The sequence below is a fragment of the Dryobates pubescens genome, chromosome 4 (assembly GCF_014839835.1).
Source record: "Dryobates pubescens isolate bDryPub1 chromosome 4, bDryPub1.pri, whole genome shotgun sequence".
NCBI classification, from domain to species: domain Eukaryota; kingdom Metazoa; phylum Chordata; class Aves; order Piciformes; family Picidae; genus Dryobates; species Dryobates pubescens.
Window position 1 is genome coordinate 34,591,466 of NC_071615.1, and position 26,400 is coordinate 34,617,865.

General features: G+C 42.9%; 1 protein-coding gene across 8 annotated transcripts in view; it reads left to right on the top strand.

Annotated features, from left to right (window-relative positions):
* The window catches only part of DYNC1I1 (dynein cytoplasmic 1 intermediate chain 1), a 197,982-nt gene that overhangs the window by 36,708 nt on the left and 134,874 nt on the right, over nucleotides 1–26,400 (top strand). For 4 of the 8 annotated variants that reach the window (XM_054161105.1, XM_009907545.2, XM_009907553.2 and 1 more), the window contains exons 5-6: nucleotides 4,929–4,988; nucleotides 8,807–8,922. The exons of 1 other annotated variant lie outside the window; for it this stretch is intronic. In XM_054161105.1, coding sequence (XP_054017080.1) covers nucleotides 4,929–4,988; nucleotides 8,807–8,922 — 176 coding nt within the window. The remainder of the gene's footprint in view (nucleotides 1–4,928; nucleotides 4,989–8,806; nucleotides 8,923–26,400) is intronic. 3 more of the 8 variants (XM_054161107.1, XM_054161109.1, XM_054161110.1) reach the window with 1 other exon arrangement.

The following is a 26,400-nucleotide window of genomic DNA, read 5'->3' on the forward strand; positions in this document are numbered from 1 at the left end:
ATTTCAGGCTTTTTTTCCATGTTTTTAATCTACATAATTGACACTATGCAATCAGAATAAAATCTTCTGGAGATAAGGTTCCACAGGGCATCATAACAGATGGCAGAGGGCCTGGTTTTCAGTGGTAATAATAAATACAGGACAGGGAATTATTCTGGTCAAATTCTTTTCACCTCTGACCTTACATTTTCTTCTTTTTTTACTAGGTCTCTTCTCTGTAGTATCAGGTGATAGAATGAGCTGAGGGAGCTGGGGTTGCTTAGCCTGGAGAAGAGGAGACTGAGGGGTGACCTTATTACTCTCTACAACTACCTGAAGGGAGGTTGTAGACAGACGGATGTTGGTCTCTTCTCCCAGGCAAGCAGTACCAGAACAAGAGGACACAGTCTCAGGCTGCGCCAGGGGAGATACAGGCTGGATGTTAGAAAAAAGTTCTATACAGAAAGAGTGATTGCACATTGGAATGGGCTGCCTGGGGAGGTGGTGGAGTCACCATCACTGGAGGTTTTTAGGAGAAGACTTGACGGGGTACTTGGTGCTGTGGGTTAGTTGCTTGGGCGGAGTTGGATTGGTTGATGGGTTGGACGCGATGATCTTGAAGGTCTCTTCCAACCTGGTTTATTCTATGTATTCTATGTATTCTATGTAATGAGAGGAAATGGCCTGAAATTGTGCCAGGGGAGGTTTAGTTTGGAAGTGGGAAAAATTTCTTTTCTGACAAAGTGGTCAGGGATTGGAACAGGCTTCCTGGGAAGGTGGTGGAGTGGCTATCCCTGGTGGTGTTCAGGAAGCATGTGGACATGGCACTTTGGGACATAGTCTTAGGCTCATGATCAAACTTGATGATCTTAGAGGTCTTTTCCAACTGAAACAATTCAATTCTGTGATTTTGCAATGGTCTCTGTCCTCTTAGAACTGTGTCCTGAATGTCTTCCTGGTGCCATGGGTGTGATTTCAGAATAGGAAAATGTACCAATTAGCTTTACCATCCAATTCTTTAATAAATGTCCTGCATCTGGGCTTCTTCCTCCTGGTGGTTTCTTTCTGCAGGTTATTCCTGCTCATGGATTGTATCAAATTCACCTGGTGCTTTTTCAGCACTAAGAGCTGAAATAGCACTCACATTGATACTGTCCTAAATGCAGGAAGAAAAATTACTGAGCTCACAAGACAGAGAAAAACCAGCATACTGAAATATGTCTGCCTAGGGGAAGAGAGTGAAAGCCCATCAGTTTATAAGAGAGGTAATAATACTTGTGCCTTGTCTACTTAGTGCAAGGTCTAAAACCCCCTCATTCCCTTCATTCTGCTTTAGCACAATCTGTTATTTGATAATAGTTCCAGCAATCAGCCAAGGGCAGCCATTGTGTGCTGAACATGTAAGAGGAAGATTGATGGCAGGGCTATTGTTCACCACTATGTGGGAGCCTGATACAACAAGCAGCTTTTAGACAGTGTTGGGTAGTTATGATTAAAAATAATGTCTGCGCTCTTGGGGTGGTGGTTGGGGTGGTGGGAACGGGTGGATCTGGCTTAGTCCTGGCTCTGCTGCTCATGCTCCATGAGTTTCCAGGGACCTTTCCCATGCTGTGTGCACTCACTTCACCTGCTGGAAGAGCTCAGATGGCCTGCAGGAGGTTTGTGGAAGGACTGGAAAGTGGTTGATATAATGCTCATCTCTTGTGCCCATAAAAATTTTCAGGTAAAGTGTTTTGTGTCTCCTATGTAGATCTGCACCAAAATCCATTGAATCCATTTAGGGGGGACTTTCACCAACCTGAGCTCTATGAAATATTCCCTACCTCCCTGACCTATCAGTCAAGCAGTTCTAGGTTATGCACATCTTTTCAGGGGCTGTAACATTGCTCCCTTTGCCCATGTCTTTGGATGACTAAAAGTCCCAAAGCTAATTTCACTCTTCTTGTATGAAGAAGAAAGAAAAAAAAAGAACAGAACCAAATCTTTTTCTTCATGAAGAAATCTCTGGACTTCTGGCAGTAGATCAGAGAAAGACTGGCAGCACTTTTTTACTGAGATCCAATGGCATTTCACAATCCCCACTTAGAACTGTCCACAGCAGAACAAGCAGAGATGATATATTCACCCAAAAAATCAAGGAATGTCATATGCAATGTCTGCTCATCACAAAGAGATTAGCTTTAATTTCCTGGTCTGAAGGACAGAATGAGCTATTCAACATCATTTTTGAGTTGCTGATCCTCAAAAATCTTACTTATTTCTTTTTCAATGTTATTACCATGGAAACTGGCTAAATTGCAGGTCCAGATGACATCTTGGCTGTACACTCACTTTCATTTTGATCTCCAGACATTCTTCAGGTGTCAGAAAGAGGCAAAGGACAAATCAATATTGTTCCTTGAAACATGTAGTCACTCTCTGTGCTCTCTCCCCTGTAGCAAGCCAGTGTAGTCACTTGAGTTCTGTGCTTCTTAGAGCTAGGGACTTGAAACCTGAAGATCTGTTACCTGCTATAAAATTTCTCAGCCAAGATGGAGAGGACAGAATAGCAGATTGCTTCTTTATCTATCCTTTAAACCTTTGCAAGTGGTAACAGAGTGATACAGAGAGAACAATCACCATTTGGAGCACAAATTTAGCACTAAAATCCTTTAAAAGAGGTGTAATCAGGGGTCAGGCAGAACTGGTATTAAAAGTACTTAGCCATGTCCATAATGGCTAAGTCTTTGTGTCAGAATCCAGATAATGAAGTACTTAAAGGAAGAACAAATCTCCATTACATGCATGGAGTGAAAGTAACAAGTGATGGTCTAAATCATCAGTGTTGCTGGTGTCATATTTTGGGGATTTGAGTGCTGTCTTGAGTGTCTGAGATCTCTAAATTTGTTTAGTTTGGTTATTTAGCTGGTTACTGGGTAAATGTTGCAGAGTCTTGTTTTGATCAGATGATGATGGAGATTTTTCTAATGGAATAATCCTGGTCCCTTGGGAAATTTGGTAGGTCTGAAAGTGGATGGGGAGGGAAGTGGAAGTGAAATGAGTTATGTATGTTTTCTTTCAAATGTTTGGAAAGCCTGGATGTGCACCTGTAAGTAGCTCCCGTGATGAGAAACTGGCATTTACATAGCCAGTCCTAATGGCTACAGACTTTGTACATGCTGTAGACCTCGGTGACGTGACAAGAGGAATTTTCATACAGGCGGTGTTTGTACTAGAAGATCTGTAATGCATTAGCCACTGATGCCTTTGCCTTGCATCAGGCATCCAGATTGTTATGTCCACTTTCCACTGCGCTTCAGCTAGTCAGGTTACAAGGCAAAAAATCTGTTCTTTGTGACTATATTGTTTTGTCTCTGACCCAGTTTCATCCTGGAGAAGCTTTTCTGTATCACTGTGAAGTTTTTCCTGCCAAAACACAGCACTGTGGATCATAAGAAGCTGAGAAGAACAAGTGCCCTTACGTTGCATGGGAAAGCACCTTCGTGTTGCAATTCCTCATTCTTTTTGTACGTGCAGAGTGCTGAGATTGATTCTCTTTCACTCTTGACGTGACAGAGTGCAGTACCTGCCTTTGTCTGTGCCTCCAGAGAGTGAGTTAACACTGGGAATAGGGTGGGTGAGTTTCCAAGTGCAGGAGGCAGCATAATTATATGGCTTTAAGAGATCTATTTCTAACCTAATTCAATAACTTGTTTTGTCTCAGTGAGTCACTGGCAGAGGTTGTATTGTTCCAGAAGGGCTGGTGTAAAGTGAGCGTGGAGGGTTACACACCTGGTTTTGGCAGAAGTTGCTAATGTTCTGCTCTCTGTATCCTCAGAATTTGTATTCAGGAGAAATGAGGGGAGTTTTGAACTTTGAGGACCATCATTGTCCAAAGTGTCTGCATGACTTGGTGCTTTAGTGAAGGAGCACTTTGCTTTTAGCCTCTGCTAGTGAGAGCAGTGAATAATCTGGTGCTCATACTGCAGCAAAGTGCTCAAGAGCTAAACTTATTTTCCTAATTCTGTCATGGATTCTGGCAGTTTTCTTGCATATGAGATGTGGCTTCTCAAGGGAGAAAAAATAAATCAAGATCCAAGGGAATGAGTGGGCACTTTTGAAACCCTTGGCCTCAATATGTCAGGCTTTGTATTTCTAATCTGGGTTGTTTTAAGTATTTCACTTTAGAAAGGCCATGAGGGTTTGCAAAGAGTTTTAGAGATGGTAGCATGACAAGTTGCAATGCAAGCAACAACATCATCACAGACACCGCACCTCTGGAGCATTCCATGCATTTGGTGACAGTCCCATATGACAGCAGTCCCTTAAGAGACTGTCAGAGGCCTGATTTGCCCTGATGTATCACTCTCCTCTCCTCCAGAAGTTTTCTGTGGAGGAAAAGAAGAAGAATGTATTTATTTATTTGTCTCAAATGGCCACAGAATATGTCAGAGCTGGTGTCAGTGTGCCATTTGTTGGCACATGCACTGTGTGATGTTGGTGCCCAGAGCACTGTGCTTTACAGGATGGCTTGCTGTTAGTCTGAGGAATGTGAGTGGAGAGCAGTGGAGTTCATGGCAAGTGCTCAGCCCACCTTATTGTAAAAATATGATGACAATAAATGATGCCTGCAGATTTTACAGATTATTTTGAATGCATCAACCATAGTTAGAGCTAGAAATCTTTTAGAAAAAGAAAATCAAAGTTTTATTAACTGATATGTGAAAGGAAGCCCAGCTTCTTCCCTTTGTTTACCAGTAATAGGTAACTCTAATAAGCTGCCTGCCCTATCGCAGTTTGACATGCAAACCTTGTTTGACATACTGTGGCTGTCCCTTGCATTTGGAGGTTGAATGTACTACATAGAGCATGTAACTAATGAGATGGGGTTTTGTTCATCCTTTCAGTTAATTCTGTGTGTTCTTTTTTTTCCCCTCCCCTTTGTGCTGCACGGCTGATTACCACCCTAGGACCTTGCAATGGGATACAGACCCCTCAGTGCTACAGCTCCAGTCTGACTCTGAACTTGGGTATATGTCAGCTCTTTTTGTTATTTATTTATTTATTTATAATTTCTTTGCAAGAATTTTGTTGAAAATGCTTCCCAGCTGAGCTGGTTTGATGTGATTTTCATTTGCTTTGTTGACTCCAAAAGACCATAATTTAAGTTTCCTTTTTTCAGTTGCATCAATAAGAAGCTTCATCAAAGCCAGCTTTCTGGAAATAAAACAAGTATTTAAAGAAGCTTGTGAAAAGATAAGCTGCTGTTTCTGTTGCCTGAAATGCAATACCAATAACTATTTCATTACAGATGAAATGTTATTATTGTGGCACTTAAAATGTGCATGTACAGTTACATTGGTCTTGTTTGTCCCTGTTGATTCAGACTTTGCTCTGAATCATTTGTAAGTTACTTCTTCCTCCCCTCCTTCCTGTCTGCCATAGTTATGCTCTTTCTACATGCAGTTTCCTCAGGAGCTCTGTATGGGTGCTTATAATTGTGCACACAATCATAGTGTAAGAGTAATTGCCATCTTAGCTGAGTTCAGGCCAATCAAGAATTTTTAAAATTCTACTACAGCTAAAAATTCAGTTTGGGATGGCATTCCCTTATCCCAAGCATCTGAAATGCCTGCCTGAAGAAAGAGTTAGGATAAACTGTTTCTTTAGAAAGGATAGGTAGCAGTCCTTCAGGTTCTTCAGAACCTGAGTCATAGACAAGATCAAATCTTTATGTTGAAGGAACTGCTCTATGAAGTCATGAGCTTGCCTGTCTGAGTCTTCAGGCAAGTAACTTATGGTTTATACTAGTTTGTGTAAAATTCATTCAACATTCTATAAGAAAAACAAAAATTTCCCTGTAATTACTAATTGACTGTTCCCAGCTGCAGCTAGGGCTATTAGGACTATTAGGACTATTCACAGGAAAGACCACAAAGAGTAGAAAGTATCCAGAGAGCTTTCTGAACAGTTTCTTCACATCCAGAAGTGCTAGATTTGTAATTTTCACTACAGATGGATCCAGCTTTTACTGTGTTACCTGGACAACATCAAAAAGGTTTGAGTTTTTGAGATGTTTTATGTAGAGAAACTTTTTAGCTGCTCTTTTCCAGAAATTTGGGTTAAAAGATGAACACTCCCAGTAGCAAGGTTCCTCAGATGACTGTGCAAGGCAAGTTCCTTTATTTGACTCATGGAAAGATAACCCTGAGAATAGCCACAAGACTTCCAGTGGTTGGTGCAAAGACAGAAAAGAAGTAAATCTGTAATGGAAGTCCTACCCCTTTTGAAGGAAAATGGTCTTCAAAACCAAGGCAGACACAAATTATGTGTGTAGCAAAACACTTCTAGCTTATATGTCTTTCTTCTGGCACCTACAGAGAGAAGAATCATCTTTTAATGCATAGGCTTCAGTTACTGTCATCCTAATGGCATCCCATAGGCAGTTTTGAAAGGGATCTTTCAAAGCTTAGGTGCTCACTAAAATGAATATCCAGCACACTGTAAAGGATAAGAATTATGAGCACTTCAGATGAAAATGGGGGTGGCAAAGCAACAGACAGCTTAGTGCTGCCCCAAAAAGCACTAAAGACTAGAACATTGCAGTGTATATTGGGTAGAGTCCAGATACTGAAAGGATGCTCCAGGTGTCCCTGGGATGCTTGGGACCAACAGCTAGGCCAACTTAGTTACCAAGATCCACTGAGGTTGCTTAACGAAGGCAGAAAAGAACTGAGAGACCCCATTCCTCTTGAAAAGAGAGCTCCCTATCTTCAACAGTAATTACCAGGATATGGGTGACACTAGACATTTTTACAGCCACCAGTAATTCCTGAATTAGAAATATTTTAGGTGAAAAATTCCACATATTCTCCCAGCACAGCACTCTGGGATGTAGCTTTCTTCTTGGTTAACAGTATACAAAGAGGTTAACCCAACTAGCAGCTAAATCCAGCTCTCCATGAGGACTGGTGTTCCCCATCCTCCTGTGAAACTGTTGTTAGAATTAGGTGAAGTTCTAATTAGGCCCAGATGAGACACATAATTAATTAGAGCTTACACTTAACCATGACCACTGTCAAGAAGCTCTTTCAATGCAAAAGGCTTAAGAATCTGAGTCAACAGAACTAGTAGCCTGAGGCATCAGGGGCCTGGTTACATAGGAATGTCTGACTGACCAACCAGGCAACAGAGCTTGCAGATGTGGTGCTGAAGGAGAGAAAAGCACACACAAGATTTCCTGGGGTGAGATATTTATTCAAGCTTGAATTCACACATACCTAAAACTACACAATGTAAAGCTACCAAAACTTTCATTAGCTGATGTATATCACAAGCTGTAGATGTTTTTTCTGCCCCCAGTAATGATGTAGAAGTTTTTCTTTACGATTTTCAGACAGTCACACCTTTTTGTTCATATTGGCAAAGTCACAGATGGTTGTAAGAGGGAAGACTTGCTATTTTTTCCCCATCTTTGAATAAGAAGAAAGACTCAGAGCTGTAACAACTATTTCTGCTCTAGTGGGTTTTGTTACATGATATGGCTGATTCATACTGATTACCTGCTGAATCTAATTGCATTCAGCTTAATAACAACTCAGCCAGTGAGAGAGATTAGAAAAATATATAGCTGATGTAGCATTAACTAGCTGAAAGGTTCAGTAGGTGTCAACCAATAATGACAATTTCCTTTTGAGATTCCTATTACCTTGCAGCTGTCAATTGTAATTGAATACCTAAACCATTGTAAATGAATTAGATCCAAACCCCCTTTGACCTCCGTTCCTCTGTCAATCTAGAAAATGGAGATGATATGAATAATGTGTCTGAATCTTCTGCTTTTCCAAACTGCTCATTCTCTCTAATGACATGGCAGCTCAGGAACATGGTGCCTATTCCACTTATATCCCAAAAATGTATAAGCATGGTTGTGCTGGTTGATCTAGCCAGCTGGACTTCATTTAGCTCATTTGTTTATTATCTGCATATTCTTTTCTCTACTGAAAGTTGGTTGTTTGTTTTTTCCCATTAAAACACTTGCAAGTAACTGCTTGGTTTTTTCCCCTCCCTACAATCAAATAATATTCAAGAAATAAATTGATCCTCCCTCCCACATTGTTGAGTGAACTGTGTATGACTAGAAGTGTTTGTGATTATATTCAGCTGTCTCTTCTTTGCCCTGTTCTCTCAGTTAGTTATCTTTAGTGATTTATTTCCATTATTTATTTAAAGAAATGGAATTACTAGAAAAGAAGGCTATATTTGCCTTGTTCCAGCTGTGTGTCAGGGTTCTCCTTGCATTAGGACTCTACTAATCATAAACCTACTTCAGCTGTATTACTAATGACTGCTGCAGAAAGGAGGATCTCCATCTTCATGGAAATCACCCAGCTTGTCAATTAAAACCTCTACTATTGCTCTCAGGTGAACATTTGACACTCCTAATCCAGCCTGGTTTACACCCCCTGAGCCCTTCCCACTATTGTGTATCTCAGGCCGAGGATTAACTCTTTTGAGCAGGCAGAACACTGCAGTAATGATGGTACAAAAGATGATTTAGCTGCCTGTTACAAGGGGCACAAATAGGTAATTTCTCCCATTTTCAGTCCCTCTCAGCAGCATGATCTAGAGGTTCAGTAACTCTTCTTTATTATGGCAAATGGTTCCCAGGTTAATTTTCTTCGCTGCAACTGGGTACTTACTATGCAGAGTGTGTCGTGTTTCATCTTGGCTAAAACTGAAGTGTGGCTGTTTATTTTTTGTAATCCTGCTCATACAAGCAAATTGTTCCTGCTGCTGGTTTTCATTTGACATGACTAACCTTCTGATGTCATGTATTCCATCTTAGACGCAGACTGCACAAACTAGGGGTCTCAAAGATCACCCAGGTTGATTTCTTACCTCGGGAGGTGGTATCATACTCCAAGGAGACACAGACACCTCTTGCCACGCATCAATCTGAAGGTAAGATTGTTTTGCTATTTGGTTTGACATTAAGCATTCAAGTTAAAGAATGTTTTTTTAAAAAAAGTAAATCATAATATAGCTATTTATTGCACATTTTCTGCAAGCCAGGTATTGTTCATGTGATTAATGGCTGTGCTGGTGAGAATAATTAGAATAATGACTTGCAATTTAGGTGGGACCAAAGTGCTTCTGCCTTACAACAGGCTGTGCTCAGATAACAGTTTAATGAGAACATGTTTTCAAATAAATCATTATGAATATCGTTAGAATAGTGCTTTAGTCTGTTTTTCTTGCTTTCTCAAGGAAGTTATTAATTCAGTGCTTTGTAAAGAAGCAGTGAGGGAAAGTTGCCCTCAGATATTTTGATCAGTGTAGTGGAAATAGATGAATTTTAAGAGAAGTTCCAGGTCAGCTCCATGTGCTGAGGCTTAGATGCTTGGATGTGGATAGTCCTGTTTTCTCTCTGCTGATGGATATATTATCTGTACTTATGGAGCTATCTGTTAACTGCTTGCTTTCCTCTTGACAAGTAACTACATGGAGTAGTTAATAGGAGAATGCTGATCTATCTGTCCCTTAGGCTACACATTTGCCAGTACAAACCGCAGAACACTGATTGCAGGTCAGTTGAAACCATGGCTGAAGTAATTTACACACTGTTACAAAGCAGAAGAAAAACCAAAGAAAGTCTTGATTGTAGTTTTTAGTATTAACAGCCAGGGGTAAAGAAAAGTTCAATGATCACATGCTCTCCTGCAGGAGAGTGCAGGCTCCATACAGAAGAAGATTCAAGTAGGTTGCAAGCATGAGTGAGTAAATCTGTCTAACTAGGAAGTTACTGTTAGGGGAGGTGCAGTGATAAACACAGCCAGCCTGTTTTCTGGAGCTGGGCTGCCAGCTCATCTCTGCTTGTCCTTCTGAGGATTGCTAAAGCAGATAAGGTTTGTCTCTGAGGCTTTGTCTCCTTACTTGGAGACCAGTAGATGTTTAGCACTGGAGCATTATCATGGAGTCAATGGTAGGTCAGATGGAGGAGATGCCCTTTCTCCCTGAGATGGGGCCTTTATCCAGTGCAAGACCCTATGGACAAGAGGAGTTGAAGACATGGCTTTGATATGTTTACCTCTCTCAGACTTGCAACTCCAGCACTCATTAGCTGATGTGCCCCTCTGTACAGGCTAACTTCTCTTGGTGAAGTAATGTCTTCCAATAAATTGTTCTTGCTTTTTTCTGAGGAGCTCTTTAACTATTGCAAAATGCTTTTCTTGGGTAGCCAAGAGGGCAACCTTCTGTCCTTGGAGTTAAAACCCCCCAAACAACAGTGTGCTTCTGTGGAGGTGGCAGTCAGGACAGCAAGCACAGCAGGCAATATGGCTTGTCCTGGTTGTCCCAACACAGAGGAAGCTTTCATCTCTCCCTTGTATGAAAGAAGATTAAGTGTAAATTTAAAAAGTCATACACTTCACACTGCCTAGGCCAAACCTGTGATGGGAAAGGTCAAATGGTGATAAGTGTTTTGGGTGACTGGATTTGGTTTATTATCTTTCATGTTCTCCGTGTCGCCAGAATCAAGGAAAAACCATAAACAAAAATGAAGTTTTTATATTTAAACACAGAGAAAATACCACCCCTCAGGTGCATGGGGGAGAGAAAATGTAACTTACAGTTTCCTGCTAGGGAACTCTCCACATGTAACTTGGACGTGATTATGGCCCTGCATCAGTAAAGGAGAGTGAGGAAAGTTTGGTTACTCCATTTTAATTTAATTGGAACCTCTCTAGGAGGTAGGTAAGGTTTGTGTTTTTGATTTCTCATGACTGATGGAAATGACTGCTCAGGTTTTCAATCTCCCAAGCCTCTTTATGAATGCTGAGGGCTTCATACTGTCAGCAAACAAAGGGGAATTCCTTGGGAGAAAAGTTTTGATAAGTCTCTATGCTGTTCCTATGCATTCCTGTGATAAAAATGTAGCCATTATCTTCCCAAGAGAAATTGCTCAGTGATTACCATGATTGTGTGCTCAGTTATTCAATAACTTAAGCCTTAGAGTTGGAGAAAAGAAAAAACCAACAAAAACCCCACAAACAAATCACCAACCAAACCCCATAAAACTCCTTATTTACTTAGATGAGTCTTACTTCAGCTTTAAGAACTCAGGTTTTGTGCTGCCTGCCTTGGACACTGGAAATGCAGAATTTTAGGATGAGATTATCAGCCACTTCCTTCTGGTTTGGAAGACAACTGGTGAAAGGTGCAGCTGGTTGGAAAGATCTTTCCTGTATAATTAAACCACCAATTCAAGAAAGACAGGGATCTACTAGAAAGAGTCCAGCAGAGAGCTACAAGGATGAGTGGGGGCCTTGAACATCTCTCTTGTGAAGAAAGACCGTGACCTGGGGCTGTTTAGTTTGTAGAGGAGAAGGCTGATGGGGGATCTTATCAATGTCTATAAATGTCTGAGGGGTCAGTGTCAAGAGGAAGCGGACAGGCTTTTTTCAGTGGCACCTGGTAATAGGAGAATGAACAATAGATACAAGCTAGACCACAGGAAGTTCCACCTCAACATGAGGAGAAACATTTAAACTGAGGGTGACAGAGCCCTGGAGCAGGCTGTCCAGAGAGGTTGTGGAGTCTCCTCATTTGTAGACTTTCAAAGCCAACCTGGATGTGTTCCTGTGTGACCTGCCCTAGGTGATCCTGCTTGGGCAGGGGGTTTGGACCTGCAGATATCTGGAGGCCCCTTCCAAACCTTACTATTCTGTGATTGTGTAACAGGGGACTTGAGTCCATTCAAAGCTCTGCAGCACTTTTTGAAATGTCAGTATCAGGTTTTCTGTGCATTGCTTCTCTAGAGAAAAAGAAAGAAACTCCGTGGGGGCCTTTGACACCCTGCCTTTGTGGTAGTGGCTGTTCCCCACCAAACCTTATAAAACTGGTAAAGGAAAGCTTCATTGTGCCAAGTACAGTGTGGTGCCAGAGAGCCAGATGCTATGAGCCCTGAGGTCTCAGCTTGTCAGCTGCTAATTTTAGAAGAAATAGTGTGGCATTATTCTTCACTGTATAAAAACAGATTAACTCCTCTTTTCAGAACAGGTATTTTGCTTGATTTCAGAGGAATAATGACATGTCATTTCCCCCACCCACCACATTATTTACGGATATGTGTATGTGCATCATTCAACCCTTTGATCACAAGTACCTAATTCTTTTGCTTTATTTAGGTCACAGTAAGCTTCAGCCTTTTCTTCCTTGAAGGATGACTTTAAAAACACAGATTTTGGCTCTGGAGCTTGAGGGGGAAAAAATGTTCTTTACTTTTCCCCTCTTCCTTCTGTAACTGGACTTGAATTTAGGGATCCATAGGCATTGAGAGACATTTTGCTTGTGCTGCTTTTTCTATTCTGGAGTTGATTAGGACCTAGGCTATGCCAAGTGTTTTCAGAGAGGTCTCTAGCACAAGTTCCTTCACTGTAGAGAGGCTTTCACCCTGGCCCCGAATGGCAGCCCCATGTAGTCTTTGATGGTTTGAGCCTCCAAAGTACTGCAGAACTGCCCTTTGCTGAAGGAACACTTAGGAGACAGCAGCATCAGAAAGCCATGGCCTGACCTCTGCCCAGGATGAACCCCTCACTGTTGTACAGCAGTGGGAGGAAGTCTGCATATCTGCCTGCAAGCTGCCTTTTGAGATTGCCTGCACATTCAAGCTCTGCTGGATGCCCACCTCAGCTCCAGTTCCCCTGCTCTCTGATGGGTCAGGAAATAAAATCTCAGTGAGGAAATCATCACATTGTCCCTGCACTGAGAAGGGAGTACTGCTCTCATTTAGCTCCCTCAATAACAAGGGAGTAGTAAGAAGGCAAATGTCTGTGAGGTCTCTGGCATTGCTGGCCAGTGTCAGGGATGTTATTATTCCTCTTTTATGAAGTAGAAACTCCTTCTCCTCTGGTAAACTGAGATATTCTCACTTTCCTGACTTGTCATCCAGTCAATGCAAAGATATTTGTCTGAAATGCATCTCTGAAACAGTAGATCCTGTATTCAGGGGAAGAAAATCTGACTTTCCAGAACAGTGGAGGTCCTGTGTAATTCCCCTGCTTACCAGCTTCAACAGATGGTTGTTCATGTGGAGAAAACAAATACTTACCTCCTGAGCAAGATAACCTCATCCTATGTCACAAATGTTTTCCCATTTCTGGCAAAGAATGCAGTTCAGTTCCATGATCCATCTGTTTATCTGCTGTGTTCAAACACTGAGGATACTTTGGCTACTGGGGGAAGAGGAAAAATAAGCTCTCCACACCACTTGGAAGTATCTCCATCCCTGGAGATAGTCAAGGTGAGGCTTGACAGATATTCAAGGTGAGGTGGGCAACCTGATTTAATTGAGGATGCCCATGCTTATTGTAGCAGGGGTGGACTAGATGGTCTTTGCAGGTCCCTTCCAACCCAGACCATTCTGTGAAGTGGCAAAATTCTAGAGGCTGGGTTGGGTTCTACATCTCTTTGACACTGTAATTCTCTGAGCTAATGTTCTCCAAAGTTAGCCTTTTTAAAGCAGGAGAGGGCATTTCTGCTCACAGTCTCATGAGACCAGGACACATGAGTTTAGGTATCTGTGTGTAATACTAAATGTGATTACTGCAGGGTAACCCAAAACTCACTCTGGGTGCCATTGGCTGCATCAACAGCTCTTCACTGGCCGCCTGAGAGCAGAGCACTTCATGCAGACATGTTAATGTAGGCTTCTCATTAGCAAGTAAACTTCATGTGACTAAGTGTGTCACACACTGACACTTCTGGTAGGACTGTGTCCTGCTTTGGGTTTTGGTAATTAGATGTGGAGATACCTGTGGCTAGAACTGACAAGCCTGCAATGCTGTGAAAATGAGTCAGGCCTCTTAAAGCTCCATGGGAAAAATCCTTAGATTTTTTACTTGGATTGTTAGGGACTGAGATTTCCACATTTATTCAGTATGGAGCTGTGGCTCTGTTTTTCCAGTAAGATAATGTGCAGCAGATCTCCAGCACAACTAATTCTGCCTTCCCATATCTGACTGTAGCTCAGCTCTAGGTTTGTGAAAGCCAGTCCTAGAACTAAGCAAGATTATACCTGAGTTTTCCCATGGCCAGTCTGTCTGGAGTTCATGGATCAGAAGCTGGAGGTTAAGTTAAAGAGCTTACTTTGGCTTTCCCCTTCTAGACATTCTTACAGTTCAGCTCCAGTCCAAAGACAAGGCCGGACCTGAGAATAGCTCAACCCCTCATTTAATAGGAAATGGAGATGCAGATTTGTGCATCAACATGCCTGAAACATACACGTCAGGATACAGGACAATATTGGTGGTGGGAAGGACATTGGAGATAACTGAGGGGAGTGCTGAGAGCCCTCTGTCACAAAGAAAAGGTGCTGGTGGAAAGCAGAGCAGAAGTGGGGTAGAAATTACTACTAAAAGAGGAGACAACCTAGGATGAATTGGCACTAAAGCAGAACTGTTTTTAAAGATACAGAGCTGAGTGTTAATAGTGATGGGTACTGATTCTGTAGGACATATTATGGTCTGTGCTGCGCAGTATTGTGCGTCACTGAGGGCTTTTAGTTAGCTATAAAAATCTAGTTTGCTTTTCCCCTCCCCCCCAACCCTCAGTCCATCAGAGCCTCACTGTGGATCTCAATAGATGGCTTAAACACCCTGATTCAAGACTGCTTTGTTTGATTAAACCACAAAGCTTATTTTGTGCTGCTGTACCAGACTGTACGAGAGGGGATGAGACTAGAATGAAGCGGAGCAAAGATCCGAGGCGTTGCACTATGTAACAGTCTCTGAATAATTCCTCTTTATGCCTGTCACACCTCCATCCTCTTGCCTAAATCACAAGATTTCAAAGGTGGGGTTTTTCTGGGGGAGGGCTGGGTTGTTTGGGTTTGGGTTTTTTTTGTGAGTTGGGCAGAAAACTTTTCCAAAGGCATTCGGGCAGTGCTCTCTGGTGGTGAAGCGATGAACTGGCATGTCCTGCCTCGGATGCTGGAGGTGCAGGAAGGATGGTGAGGTGACCCGTGGGAAAAACACTTTCCTGATCTTTTGTGAGGCAAGGATTATACTTCACAGAAGATGCTTGAGTTGTGTGAATGTGTGGGCTGATGACAGAAATGTGAGAATAAACGGAGCTGCTATACAAAAAGCTGGGGAAAAAAATAAAATGTTTTATATACAGGCATTTTTTAAAGTGTCTTAAAAAATCAGTTCTAGGTATATGAAAAAATTCCAGGGGAATAATATGCTACTGAAATTAGCTGCAGTTCCTTGTTCTTACCAATCATAGAATGACTTGGGTTGGAAAGGACCTTAAAGACCATCTAGTTCAAACCTCCTGCCATCAATGCTTCATCCAACCTGGCCCTGAACACCTTCAGGGAAGGGGCATCCACAACCTCCCTGAGCAACCTGTCCCAGTGTCTCACCAGCCTGACTTGAGATAATTTCTTTCTAATATCCAGTTTAAATCTCCTCTCTTCCAGATTCGATCCATTGCCTTTTGTCTTTTCCCAACAAGCCCTTATAAAAGTCCCTCCTCAGCTTTTCTGTAGCTCCTTTCAGGTACTGGAAGGCTGCTCTAAGGTGTCCCTGGAGCCTTCTCTTCTCCAGGCTGAACAACTCCAGCTCCCTCAGCCTGTCCCCACAGGAGAGGTTCTCCAGCCCTCTGATAATCTTCATGGCCTCCTCTGGACCCGCTCCAGGAGTTCCATGTCCTTTTTGTGTTGGGGCAGCAGAACTGGACGCAGTACTCCAGGTGGGGTCTCACGAGAGTAGAGTAGAGGGAGAGAAGTACACCCCTCCCTGAAGTACAATTAGCAAAGCAGAGTTTATTAAAATACATATTCTCCAGGACAGCCACCTCAGGCTGGCACCAGATGTGGTGGGTCTGTGTTCTACTTCAAGCAGGCTGTGTATATTAGGTATGTAGCACTGAAGGCTTTCTTCACCAGCTGGCTTACGTTATTTTTATATAGTACAGGATTAAGATAAGGGCTTGGCTTTGGAAAATGTGCTTCTGTGGTTTTCCTTTTGCAGAATAATGTGTTTGACACTGACAAGTCTTTCTTCTAGGAGAAAGAATGAAGAGGCTGTTGCCTGTGGTCATGCACAGTTCAGTGTTTGGGTGTAGGAGGAGACATCAAGTGTCCATTCTCCTGACATAGGTAGCACATATGGGCTAAACCAGGATTTCTGTAAAACAGTCCCACTACATTTGTAGAAAGTGTCCTGTTACATCCACACTCTATCAATATACTTATCAGTGCTCATTGCTGCAGTGTTTGTTCCCATTCCCTGTCTCTCCTCCCGGATCCTCTCTGAAGACTTCTAGAGAAAGGTTTTTCTTATACTCAGGATGGTTTTCATAGTTTGCAGTGCTTTCTTAAAGCTAAACTGTTTTGAACAGGCAGATCTGAGAATTTGTTAGGCAGCAGAAATTCTCTGGGAATTATCTACTAAGCACTGATTTAATGGAGGTCATGCACAGTAAAGAAGATCTGAGGAAGGAAAACTTTTTAGGGAGCTTAGATTCTGTTTCCCTTATCATTTCATTACAGAGGGACAGAGTAGTTTGACTCTGCAGCTCCTCCACAATCTTGACAAAATCCTGGGAAGGTCTCCTGGCAACCAGGCCCATGTACATGGGAGTTTATTGCCCCAAAGTAGCCCAGGGCCTTCTGCAGACCCTGCTTTCTCTTACATTAAATGCAAGCCCAGGTAACACATGTCATTCTTTACAAGGCTGGGAGGAAAAGAGCAGGCTTCTCACAGCTGTGCCTACATCTTCTCTAAACCATTCAGGCTCCAGAAGCTGAGAAGCAAACCAGAAAGATTAACTGCCTTCTCAATGGAGTGAGGAACCAGTTTTCACATGGTGGCTGCCTTGGAAGGGCTTGTTGTGCAACTGTCCTTCTGTGCGTGGAAGCAAATTGGTTCAAAGCCTCTGCAGACTCTGCTTGGACAAGGACTATGCTCTTCCTCCCCTCCTTGCAGATCCTGCTTGATCCTAATGGATGATCTTTGCTTTGGCGCAAGTAGATCTCATCCTCCACCCAAGTGGGAGATGAGAGGTTACTCTATCTCAGAATAAAAGAAGACATGTGGTAGTCAGCTCCCTTGTGCAGAACCCAACCTGCTCTTCTGGTTGCAATGGGAAAAACATAATTGACTGAGACCCTGGTACATCTGGTGTCACCTGGTGAAAAACAAGAACTTTGACCTCAAACTCCTTTAGCTAGCTGCAAGTAATCTCACAGTGCCTTTGACCCATCTTTGTGTCCTGACATCTGAAACTAGCAGTGATCCATGAATTCAGAGAGAAGCCCTGTACCACCTGTATGCAAATTGAATCCTTTGTTAGCTGGAAATGAAAACCTCCTTCCAAGTCTTTCCTCTCTGGAAACTGCTGTACTGAGCTGATTTATTATGTGTCCCCCTCAAACTACCAAATAGTTCTAAACTTATTTTTGAACATATGGCAATCAATGTGTTACAACTGGGCTTTAGCATGAGAGGGAAACTCTCTCATGATGAACAGCACCACAATTTCCCCAGTCAAGCCAGTGAAAAGGCAGTGGACAGTTCTTCTATTAGCCATTTTTACCTGTTGCTGGTTCTCACTTTACTGTGCAAATAATTTCAGTAGTACCTGAATATACTTTGAATTGTCATAGTTGTCCATGTTACAATGCTCACACCAGAAGTTAGGAAAAAGGTAAAAAGGGGGAAGGTTGAGTTAAGAGCACTTCCAACAGAGCAATGAAGACATAGCCTTTTGTTTTCCTCAGAAACAAAGCATGCCTTTTCCTACCATCTCTGTAATTCCTTCTTCAGCCTAATGGATGCTACCTATTCAGTGCATACGAGAAAACTAATACCCAGCACCTTGTACTGCATGTTTAGTAGCTTTTGGCAAAGTTTGTAACATGGACCAATCTCCGCTGGAATTAATGAAAAGGTGAAGAAAAATGTGCATTGCTGAAGCAGCAGTTATTAATCCTTGGTGCTCTAATTAGCACTTAATCTTTCTAATCCTCTCAGTAGGTATAAAATCAGGGCTGGAATAGACACAGGCCATAATATGGAAAGCCCTTCACTAGTAGTGTTAAAGAGATGTGCAGGGGGGGAAAAATCAGAGTGTTCCGTTACTTCACACTTCTCAGTTTGCTTCTTGGCACTTGCAACAAAAAGAAAAGAAAAATATTCATGTGCCAGAATCCCCTCCTCAGTTTTAACCCTTACTACTAAAGTACTGGGTCAAAAACTATGCAGCTGATAATTCTCCATCAGCTCTCTCTGTTCTACAGCTGAGTCACAGCTTAAGGAGCCGGCCAATTGTGACTCTCTATAGCCTCCTTTAATTGGCTCATTTCCATAGTGGAAGCCACCTGCCTTGGACAGAGAAGTGTCAGCTGCTTACCCTCAGACTAACTGGAGAGGGAGCCAAGTGGTTGGGTTGGGGAGAATGAAGAGGGTTTGTCACATCCCACATTATTGCCCACCATAAAGATGAATGAGAATGCACATAAGCTGGGTCTTTTTTTGCCAAGTCTATCTTCATAACCTGACCTGAGCACCAAGGGCAGAGCCCTTGGCCCCACTTCTCCCTCTCAAGGTGGTGTAAATCCATACTGCTTTTATTATGACAAATTGTAGATCTCATATGAAGTACTTGAGAATCCCTCCTTCAAAATCAATAGTAGCTGGACCCTTTCCAGAGAATCCTTTTGCTCACTCACAGATGCCAAGAGTTACAATGAAAATGGAAGAAAGGATCTGGATGAAGACAAAACTCAATTAAATGTCTGTCAGTGAAGTAAAAGTCTCAGCAGGAATCCCCATTGGCCACTATTAATAGAAGCAGGAAATCTCTTTTGCTGCAGTACAATAGAGTGTCTCCACAAACAATGTCACTTTTCAACCAGACTGCCACTTGGCCATCTATCTTATTTTAAATAAACTTGCCATCAAGTCACTCTGAGCCACAATTCATTTAGATGTATGTCCTAGCCGCAGACCTCCAAAACAGCGCTTGGTCTTCTTGCAAGTTAGCTCCCTACTTAAGGCCCACAGAACATGAAAAGATGCTAATTAGTCTTTTCTAAAATATGTTGCACGTGAAGCTTCACGCTTACTGTAAGTCTCTAATTGTGTGATGTTGCTGTGGATGCTCTTTTCTTCTTCCTTCTTTCCTCACCCCACTTGTCTGGTAAAGTTTGCCACATCAGGGCTCAAAATGTTCCTGGGCTCTGCACTTATGAATAGTCTCATTGGTCTTGGTAGCAGCTGTTGCTGAGGTTTGAGGACTTTCAGACCTCGCCACTGGATGACCTTTGGAGGTCCCCCCAACCCAAACCATTCTATGATTCACTAAGTTTGGAGCTGAACTTTTTCTGAGGGTCTTCAATTTAGCTGTGGAGCTGGAGAACTTTTGAAATGTGGTTGTTTCATATTTTGTTCCTTGTCGCATCCACCCATACGTTCAGGTCTCTCTCCCCCTCTCCTAGGCACCAGTTACTCAGCAACAACATGCTGAAAGCAGCCACTCACCTGTTATGAAACAAACACAGAAAGCACTGAAGGTTTTGCTTGTGACTGTGTGAGGAAGTCTTTATGCACTGACACTGCAGCACAGGTAATATGCAGATTGAAAACACAGCTCAAACCAACCTTCCCGAGGGGAGGCTCAAAACTGGCCTGGGCTCTTGTCTTCACAAAAGGAAGCTGGGAGACATACACATTGTAGTGGATTGACTTTGGTTGCCTACCAAGCCACTCTCTTCCTGAGCAGAAGGAGAAAATTAGAAGATAAAATTCATGGTTTGAAATAAGGACAGGGGATCACTTTGGTTTTACCATCATGGGCAAAACAGACTTGGTGTGTAGGGGGAACTTAATTTACCTTATTGCCAGCTAAATAGATTTGGATGGTCAGAAACAAGGACAAAATTGAAACAATACCTTTCCCCTTCTCCTTTTTCCTTGGCTTAACTTCAGTCCTTCATTTCCAGCTCCTCTACCTCCTCTTCTTGCTGAGCAGCTCACAGAGTTTGGTACAGGGGGTTGTGATCAGCCCATAGCAGCTGCTGTCTGCTCCTCCTTCCTCCTCACAAGAGGATATGGATCTAAAATCCAAAATGTATAGCACCCTGTCTGTGCAATGGACAAAGCTACGAGTTTGCTGAGGTGTAGGATGGGAGAGAGATGCTTTTGTTGGCTCTTTTCCCCCTTTTGGCCATACCACATAGGTCATGGGACTACTCATTTCACCTATAATAGTTTTTGTATCATAGAATTGTAGAATTTTAGAATGCTAGGGGTTGGAAGGGACCTCAAGAGATCATTGAGACAAACAACAAATTCCTTCTACAAATATATTAATGTCAAGAGGAGAGGCAAGGAAAACCTCCACTCCTTGGTGGACATGGAAGGCAATATTGTAACTAAAGATGAGGAAAAGGCAGAGGTACTTAACACCTTCTTTGCCTCAATTTTTAATAGCAGGGTAGGTTGTCTTCCAGACAACTGGCCTCCTGAGCTGGCAGATGGAGTCAGGAAGCAGTATAGTTCCCCTGTGATCCAGGAGGAAGTAGTTAGAGACCTGCTTAGCCACTTGGATCCCCATAAGTCCATGGGACTGGATGGAATCCATCCTAGGCTGCTGAGAGAGCTGGCAGATGAGCTGGCCAAGCCACTCTCTGTAATTTTTCAACAGTCCTGGCTCACTGGAGAGGTCCCAGATGACTGGAAGATGGCCAATGTGATGCCCATCTGCAAGAAGGGCCGGCTGGATGAGCCAGGGAATTCCAGACCTGTCAGCCTGACCTCAGTGCCAGGCAAGATTATGGAACAGGTCATCTTGAGTGTAGTCGCACAGCACTTACAGGATGGCCAAGGGATCAGGCCCAGCCAGCATGGATTTAGGAAGGGCAGAACCTGTCTGATGAACCTGATCTCCTTCTATGATCAGGTGCCTGCCTGGTGGATGTGGGGAAGGCTGTGGATGTAGTCTACCTGGACTTCAGCAAGGTCTTTGATACTGTCCCCTACAGCAAACTCCTGGCCAAGCAGTCGGCCTGTGGCTTGGACAGCAGCACTCTGTGCTGGGTTAGGGACTGGTTGGAGGGCTGAGCCCAGAGAGTGATGGTGAAAGGTTCCACATCCAGCTGGCAGCCAGTCACTAGTGGTGTGCCCCAGGGATCAGTGTTGGGCCCCATCCTGTTTAATATCTTTATTGATGATCTGGATGAGGGGATTGAGTCCATCATCAGTAAGTTTGCAGTTGACACCAAGCTGGGGGCAGGAGTTGATCTGCTAGAGAGTAGGAGAGCTCTGCAGAGGGACCTTGACAGGCTGGACAGATGAACAGAGTCCAAGGGCATGAGATTTAACACATCCAAGTGCCAGATTCTACACATTGGCCACAACAACCCCATGCAGTGCTACAGGCTGGGGTCAGAGTGGCTGGAGAGTGGCCAGGCAGAAAAGGACCTGGGGGTATTGGAATGGGCTGCCCAGGGAGGTGGTGGAGTCACCATCACTGGAGGTGTTTAGGAAGAGAGTGGATGGGGCGCTTGGTGCCATGGTTTAGTTGATTAGATGGTGTCGGATGATGGGTTGGACTCGATGATCTTGAAGGTCTTTTCCAACCTGGTTAATTCTCTTCTATTCTCTATTGCTCTATTACCATGTATCATCTTGATGAAGTATCAAAAATTAATACCCAACTGTACATATTTCCTATGCAATATGTTTTCAGACCTAATTAGTGAATTAGTTAGCGCTAGTTTACAATTATCCTTAGTAAGTATGGATTAGGAATGATCAGTAAAAGTAGCTTTTCTGTTTCACAGTTCATCGGCTTGAGATAATTTGTAACAAAGGCTCATGTTGCAATCAGGGAAAGGACTCCCACTGACTTCAGTGGGAGCTGGACAGGGATCAACATGAAGTACTTGCCATGAGTCTAAATAGCTGACATTGTCACTGGCTCATCATGTGAAGCCCTTCAGTACATTGTAGAATCATTTTATTTGGATTTGATTAAACATAAAAGTATTTTGCAAGGCTTTCCAGCTTTGGAAAACAAAGTCATTTACATAAGAGCTATCCTCTTTTACCCTGGTTAGTAGGCTTCATCCTCCGAATATTTAGCATGCTGTGTGCTCAGGATAGATTTGCTTTGCTGATAGATTGCAAGCTCTGACAGGAAGGAGATGTAATCATACTTAGCAGGATGGGATATAGGAGACATGCTGTAAAGAAATGCTGCTCATGAGCAATGGGTTTATATGTCATAGAAACATAGAATGGATTGGGTTGGAAGGGACCTTTAAAGGTCAACTAGTCCAACTCCTCTAAAGGGACAATTTCAAGTAGATCAGATCGTTCAGGACCCCATCCAGCCTGACCTGGAAGGTTTCCAGGGATGGGGCATCTACCACCTCTCTGGGCAACCTCCACCTTCATTATAAAAGGTTTCTTCCGTAGCTTTAGTCTAAATCTCTTTTGGTTTAAAACCATCACGCCTTGTCCTGCTGCAACAGACCCTGCTAAATATGCATACATACGTACACACATACATATATATATGTTTTAAGGGGAAAATTCACTGCTTGCCTATATTCCAGGTTAACTTTGTCAGCTGCTAAAAATGTGCCTTTTATTATTAACACCTTTTATCAATCCAACAAACAATAGAAGCAGCAACTCTTGCTCCAAGCCCAGCCACATCTTGCAGTAATTTCTAAATGCCCCATATTAAAAATAATACACTTACTCAAACTTCTCCAGAATGTCCCAGGGTAAGCAAAAATGCTTTTTTCTATTATTATTAGTTTTGACAAACCTGATTGTGTGCTGGCCATTGTTAAAAGCTTCTTTATCTGTCTCCAAATGCAGTGAGAGACAAAGAATTTTTAATGAATTTAATTAAAACTTTATGTGGTTTTTATGGTGTTCACCTCCAGCTGGTGTGCCATTCTTCCCTGATGAATGAAGTTTCCTCTAATGCATAATGATGTGTTTTATTTGAGGGATGTTTAAAACCCCCTTCCTAGTAGCCCTGAGGTAGTTTCCAAGGTATGACACAGGGGTAAAGTATTTAAAAGCAGGTCTCTTAAGTTTAAGAGAATTATGTATCTGGTTAAATGCACATGCATGAATGCATAAATATGAATTTTTACTTCTTTTCCCCCCAGAAACAGTCCTTGTAGCCTGGATTTCTTGAGCCATGCTGCTGAGAATTTGTCTGTGCAGAGGACACATTGACATGAAAGAGTCTAGTTATCTGATTGTTTTCTAGGATGTTAGGGGTTGGAAGGGACCTCTGGAGATCTTTGGGTCCAACACCCCTGCCAGAGCAGGACCATAGAATCCAGTGCAGGTCACACAGGAACACATCCAGAGAGGGCTTGAATGTCTCCAGAGAAGGAGGCTCCTCAACTTCTCTGGGGAGCCTGTTTCAGTGCTCTGTGACCCTTACAGTAAAGAAGTTCTTCCTCATGCTGAGGTAGAACTTCCTGTGCTGCAGTTTACATCCATTTCTATCACAGGGCACAAGTGAGCAGAGGCTGTCCCTTCCTTCCTGACACCCAGCCCTCAGATACTTATAGACATTTATTACATCCCCTCTCAGTCTTCTCCTCTGCAGACTGAGCCCCAGGTCTCTCAGCCTTTCCTCATAAGGCAGTGCTGCAGTCCCTTCGCCATCCTTGTAGCCCTATGTTGGACTTTTAAGTAGATCCCTGTCCCTCATGAACTGGGGAGCCCAGAACTGGGTGCAGTATTCCAGGTGGGGCCTCACTAGGGCAGAGTAGAGGGGGAGGAGAACCTCCCTTGATCTGCTGGACACACTCTTCTTAATGCATCCCAGGATACCATTAGCCGCCTTGGCCACAAGGGCACATTGCTGTCCCATGGAAAACTTGTTGCTTGTATTAGGAGTGGGAAATTGAATAACCTTTGCTTAACACACTGAAAACTGACATCTCTACCAGGCACAAGGTTCTGATGGGCATGCCTGGTGCTGCTGTACTAAAAGTCAGTAATAGCATGCAGCCAGTCCTGTTAACAAATGTTTCAGTACTTTTGATGAGATGTGCTGAGATGCTACAACAGGCTGGGTCATTCCCATGGCTGGTTAGAGTTAGTGGAATTCTAGTCCTCTGAATCTCTCTTGCTGGTGGGCTTTCATGCGGAGTATCTCAAAAGGGCAACAACCTGTCTTCCTTTCTTGAAGATGTATTCAGTCAATATTTCTTCTGTCAAGAAGCAAAGTCTTGCTAAAAGAGGTAAGGCTTTGATTTGTTTCAAGCACTCGCCTTTCAAAATCTGGAGTCTGGGTGTAGCCAAACTGAAGTACAGAGCTGTTGTTTGTGGTTATGCGGATGCTGAGATCTCAGTTGTGCAAGAATCTTGAACAAATTCCCCAGGGAAAGAATGAATGAAGCAAGATGGCTTGGACCACAGGAACAGAACTTAGGAAGAACTCGCATCTCTACAGGGAGTGGCAAGGTCCCTGGAGAAGTCTCAGTAATGTAGTCTATGAACTTGCAGTGGTTTTGCAGAGAGTGGAAAAACTTAGAGGAACGTTGAAAGGCACTGTTGGAAGGGAGAAGGGACCTTAAAGATCATCCAGTTCCAACCCCCTTGCCATGGGCAGGGACACCTTCCACTAGACCAGGTTGCTCAAGGCCTTGTCCAAACCTAGCCTTGAACTCCTCCAGAGAGGGAGCATCCACAACCTCCCTGGGCAACCTGTTGTCAAGAGGTCAAGCTTTAAGGCTCCTGTATATACTCCTCTGATCTCCAGCTCTAAAACAACATGATGTTTAACTAGTATCCTTTGTTCCCAGAGTTACTTTTGGCAAGCAGTGTTGGGAACAAAGTTAAAGAAGCCTGAGAAGAGCTAAATCCTGGGACTACAAGGGTTGAGTTTCAGCTGCTTATGCTCATGATGCACTGCTAGAATTTCATCAGCCTGTGAACAGTGACAGGTTTGACAGTGAACCCATGAGTCCTTTGAGGACATAAGCAGAAACACAAGGCCACAAGAAAACATTGGAGTCCAGGTGTTGGTTATAGTCTTGCTTTTAAAAACAGAGAAGAAATCAAGCAGAAAAGAAGTAAAACCACTGAAACCAAAGATTTCTTTCCATGGTTTGTAGATACTTTGCACAAAGTGCCTAATTAACAAAGGAGGATGAGGCATGAGAATCTGATTTATAGCAGGTTTTATTGGCATATGAAACTACCACAGCAACAGTGGGGGCTAAAGAATGAGTTTAGTTTGTAAAAGGGGAGGTTTCTCAGTTCACCTAAGGGTGAAAGTGTAACTCAACCTACCACAAGGACATTGTATAAAATGGTGTTGCTGAGTATATTGTCATCAAGGTACAGCCAAAGTACACACCTGACACTTGTCCTTCAAAGGATACTTCTTGGTGACCTGTGTGGGAAACTTTTAGGTCATGTGAGACAATGCTGCACTCTGACGATATATGCACAGGTTTGCTTCCATAGTAATTGTCACACATCTTCATAGTTATGATTGACAGGACAATACTGGGAAACAAAACCAAAAAGCTTGTGCCACTCAGTCTTTCATCCATTTTAGGGACTTAGTGAAGCACAAAGTGATTTAGTGCTAGAGTAGTCATTAGGAGGTTTTTTTGCATAACTGTCTATATATAGAAATCTCCATTTCTTTTTCTTTTTTCCTTTAAAAGTATCTTGAAACTCAGCCCTACTCCTTAAAGATTAATTTCTCACACTCTTCTAAGCTTACTGTCTTTGTCATATAGATTGTTGCAGGGCAGCAGCATGTAATGAGAGTCAAGTGATTTTTTGGTGCTGGTTATGTAGCTTTGCAGTTGAAATATTGCGCCATCATGGGAAAAGATATGTATCTGCATATACATAGACTGGCATGCTGTTTTAGGGTGAAAAAGGCTGATTTTGATGACAAAAATGGACAATTAATAAGACCATAGAATCATAGAACTGTTTTCATTGGAAAAGACCTCTAAGATCATTGAGTCCAACCATTGATCTGACACCACCATGGCCATTAAACCACATCCCCAAGTGCCAAGTCCACACGTTTCTTGAACACCTCCAGGGATGGTGATTCTACCACCTCCCTGGGCAGCCTGTTCCAATGCCTGACCACTCTTTCAATAAAGAAATGTTTTCCTAATATCCAATCTAAACTTTCCTGGCACAATTTCAGGCCATATCTTCCCATTATTTCACTAGGGAGACGAGACCAACCCCCACCTAGCTCCAGCTTCCTTTCAGGGAGTTATAGAGAGCACTGAGATCTCTTCTTAGCCTCTTTTTCTCCAGACTAAACAACCTCAGTTCCCTCAGCTGCTCCTCACCAGACCCTTCACCAGATTTGTTGCCCTTCTCTGGACACACTCCAGCATCTCAATGTTAT